The sequence below is a fragment of the Geospiza fortis genome, unplaced genomic scaffold, assembly GCF_000277835.1.
Source record: "Geospiza fortis unplaced genomic scaffold, GeoFor_1.0 scaffold330, whole genome shotgun sequence".
Taxonomy (NCBI): Eukaryota; Metazoa; Chordata; class Aves; order Passeriformes; family Thraupidae; genus Geospiza; species Geospiza fortis.
The window spans coordinates 705342-709052 of NW_005054400.1; the positions used below are offsets into that span (position 1 = coordinate 705342).

Genomic DNA, 3711 nt, shown 5'->3' on the forward strand with positions numbered 1-3711 from the left:
GCGCTGCCCGGCCCTGGCGGGGCGCGGGGGCTCCGCCGCTCCGCCCGAGCGCTCCTGGGTCCCGCTCGCCCCGGAGCGAGGGCAGCGCGGCTCCGCTGCAGACAGTTCCGGAGCCCGGCGCTCCGCAGAGCGTGACAGCCCTCCCCTCCGCACGGCATCGCCACGGCGTGGCTCGCCTCAACCCCTTTAACTTTATTTCGGGGTTTTGCGGGTTTGGGGGCTTGGTGACCGCACGTACCCCGACACTGTAACCCGACCTCCGTTCTGTACCACGAGCAGGTAACAGAGCTAAGCACGGGGACATGTTTATTTCCCGCTGAATGGAGCTACCGGCCAGCGGAGCGGGGACTCGAGTCCGTCTCCCGGTGAAAATGGCCAAAAGACACTCGAACAAGCGAAGGGACGGAGAGATAAAATAGAAAACATGTTAACATAGACAGATAAATGCCCGGCCGGACCATTCTTTCTCTGCGAACACACGCGTCTGTGAGCGCTCACATCCCAGCCGGTCACCAAGCACGGCCGCGGGGACACAGACCTGGGCACAACTCTGTCAGGGATTAATTGCCCCTCACCTCCTCACACACACTTTTTCATGTTGCACATGCCCACACACTTCTGCCGCAGAAATAAAACGTGTGGCTAAAGCCGCAGGTGCGGGGATGGTTGGAAAGTTGTAAAAAGCACCTCGACTTGAGAGTGTCCTGCCGGGAAACCTGGCATGTTCAGACCCCACGGGCGAAGAGGTTTTTGCGACTCAATTTCAAAGACAAGGCTGCAGCGTTCCCATTGATCCTCACGGAGCAAAAAATAACCTTTACCCAAAACAGTGACCAGGAGGGACTGGGAAGACAGAAAGTGGGGAAGGAATCTTTCCAGGTTAAAATGTGGGGAGCTGCCTTATGGTTTCCAAACAAGCCAGAGCTGAGGAGGTGACCTTTCGGGGAGGGTAGGAGAAGGTGGGGGTTCAAAATGCAGAATAGCCACAGATTGTTGCTGATCTTGGATTTCCTGAGGAAAAAAATAAAAGCCAAAAACCCAAACCACAACCCAACACCAACCTTTCCTGTCTCGAATCTGACAAAGTAAACAGGATTAATTCGCCATATGAAAAAAACCACAAAAGCAGTCCTAACAAATGCAGAAATCAGAAGAGAAAGCGGTTTTAACAGGACGCACAATATTAATAGTTTGAACGTATGATCGTAAAAATGAAAAACCATTGATATACGCTTAAAAGCCGCCGTATACGCTGATTGCTCAAGCATTAATGAAGAATGCCCCAGATTAACTATTTGCTCTTCGAGGGATGCAGCGATATAACTATCTATTAGCACCATTAGATGCTTTGCTATTTATTTGAAAACACCCCTGCGAGTGGGTTGAGACAGAGGAGATGAATGTAAAAATGAACTGCAGCTAATTTCGCTAAATAATCCTCGAAACCTGAGCGCTTCGCAAGGAAGGGGGAGATTCTCCACTGTCCTTCTCTGAAGCTTAATGACAATAGAAATGCTCTGGTTTAAAAGTGAGACCGTGTTGGTTTTCCAAATAAACAAACGCATCCCTCCTGCCATTTTACTGCAGATGTAAATTTATTTTAATGAGAGGGAGTGGAAGGATTTATTTTGCTAAAATTGAGTTGGGGATAGAGCCGGTGTAAATCTTTAGGTTTCAAAAAGAGAGGAGGAAGGAGGGGGAAGCTGCTTTCCTGGCAGAAAGCTGCCTAACAGTCCTCTAATTCTTTCTAGATTAAATCGCAATATGAATACAGCATCGAACAAATACCGAGTTTCGCTCTGAACTCAGTGGAAAGCAGTTACGTCTAACAGAATTCAATGAATTCCTCTTCTCCCTCAATGTAGTATGTGTGTGTTTTTCTCTTCCACCACACTGAAGTTCCATGAATAGGGAAAGTGGCTCCTATTGTGTGCCTCTGAACTTCCAAGTCAATGCAATTTTTAACCACTGGCTTGTGGTACTTTGAAAATCACCAGGGGCTGTCAGAGTTGGGTCCTCTGAAAAATTTACAGTGCTAAATCAGAGCATATGCTGTGAGAGAGGAAAAAAAATTGCTTAAGATTGGAGCAAGTACAGTATCTGGCTGCCCCCTAGTGTAAGTCTCTTATCTGCCTAAAATTCAACTTTAAAAGAAAAGGATCTCTTAAAGGGAAACGACTTTTGGCTCACGTATGCATACGAGAATGAAACTTCTGTACATTTTAATCTGATTAATTCCTAAGGATTTAAAATTAATTGGCTTGGGCACTCCTAGACCGGACTATAAGATTTCTGCATCAGGGTTTCTGCGAGAGCTGTGCCGAATAGGTATTTTTAAGGGATAGTGGTAAGGGATTGGGGTGGGGGGGGGGGGATCCTGTTTTGTGATTTTTTTTTTTTTAACGAGGATCCGAGCCTCGCTTGCTGTTGTCAGAGCAAAACACTTCTGCTGCTTAAAGTCAGATCTACGTCTTTTGCAATAATACTTTAAAAAAAAAAAAAAAGAAGGATAAATAATTGCTTTAAAGCCTCAGCCGAACTGCCAACCACACCTTCGGATGGTGAGTATATTCCAGCTTCTTTCCATTGTACTTGCTTAGCCAGGGAAGCGGCCGGAGGGGGAGAGGGGATCTCGGCGCTTTACCTTCACCACCGACCCTTTTTTTTTTTTTTTTTTTTTTCCCTTTCTCCCCCCACCCCAAATAAACGCTGCCAGCTGCACACAGCGACGCGATCGCGGGCAGTTTAATACCTATCACTTAAGTTCAGAGCCTCGTCCTGCCCTCCCAACCCTCCGGAGCAGGTCGGTCCGCGCTCCGCCCGAGCATTCCCGGCGCCGGGCGCTGCTCCCGGGGAAATGACTCGGAGGCGCTTTGCCTCGGACCTGGAAAGCGGCTCCGCTCCTTGGGTTTGTTCGCTTGTTTGTTTGTTTGCTGCTTTTGCTTTATTTAGCTAAAGGACGTGCTAACTGATGGTGCTGCAATTACACATACTTGGGTCTGCCCCCCTCCCCTCTTCCCCTCCTTAGAGCAACCCACGTAACCTTAGAAACGATCGTTTAAGACGCACGTTAGCTAACATTTGCTTTTTTGGATTTTTTGTTTTCCTTAAAAGAGAAACACAAGAATCACAACACATTGCCCGAAAAAAGTGTCAAAGAAGAAGAAAAAAAACTATAAGTAAACATACCAAAACCATATTTGCCTTGTTCAAGGTCCCAAATCGCTTGCATCTTCCTTTTTCTACCTCTCCTTTAGTTTGGCAGGTGAAACAAACAAATAAAAAAAAAATTCAGACCGCTGTTTGCCCCCCAGAAAGATGTGCGTTGGGTAATTAAAGAGAAGTCTCCTTCTTGGTGTTTATCTAAGCGATTGTGCAAACTGATTAAAAAAAAAAAAAAGAGAGAGAGAAAAAAAAAAAGTAAAGTTACAGCCTTCAGGGGGGGAAAAAAAGGAAGCAAGGTGAGGGGAATAGATTTCCCACAACCTAAAGGGAAGTGCTTTCGATGTATTATTAGCGATCAGCCTTGGGAGAGAGAGGAAAAAAAAAAAAACACCCTGAACACACTCTAACTTTACACAGACAAGATTTCAGGGGGGGCTTTGTACACAGCTGCTTAGGAATGTGCGCCTTGCCTTTAAGAAAAAATCCCCAAGCCCAAGGTAGGAGATGTCTTTGAGTGATCCTTGTCTCATTTCATTCCTTAGAAGG

General features: G+C 46.5%; 1 protein-coding gene and 1 long non-coding RNA gene across 2 annotated transcripts in view; one reads left to right on the forward strand and one right to left on the reverse strand.

Moving 5' to 3' along the window:
- Window positions 1-3495, reverse strand: part of NR2F2 (nuclear receptor subfamily 2 group F member 2) — a 13671-nt gene extending 10176 nt beyond the window's left edge. The window contains exon 1 of the mRNA XM_005426046.2: window positions 3190-3495. Within this exon, the coding sequence (XP_005426103.1) occupies window positions 3190-3232 (43 nt within the window). The 5' untranslated portion in view covers window positions 3233-3495. The remainder of the gene's footprint in view (window positions 1-3189) is intronic.
- LOC102044918 overlaps window positions 2380-3711 on the forward strand; it is a 21993-nt gene continuing 20661 nt past the window's right edge. Inside the window, exon 1 of the long non-coding RNA XR_004082276.1 lies at window positions 2380-2561. This is a non-coding gene — a long non-coding RNA (uncharacterized LOC102044918). The remainder of the gene's footprint in view (window positions 2562-3711) is intronic.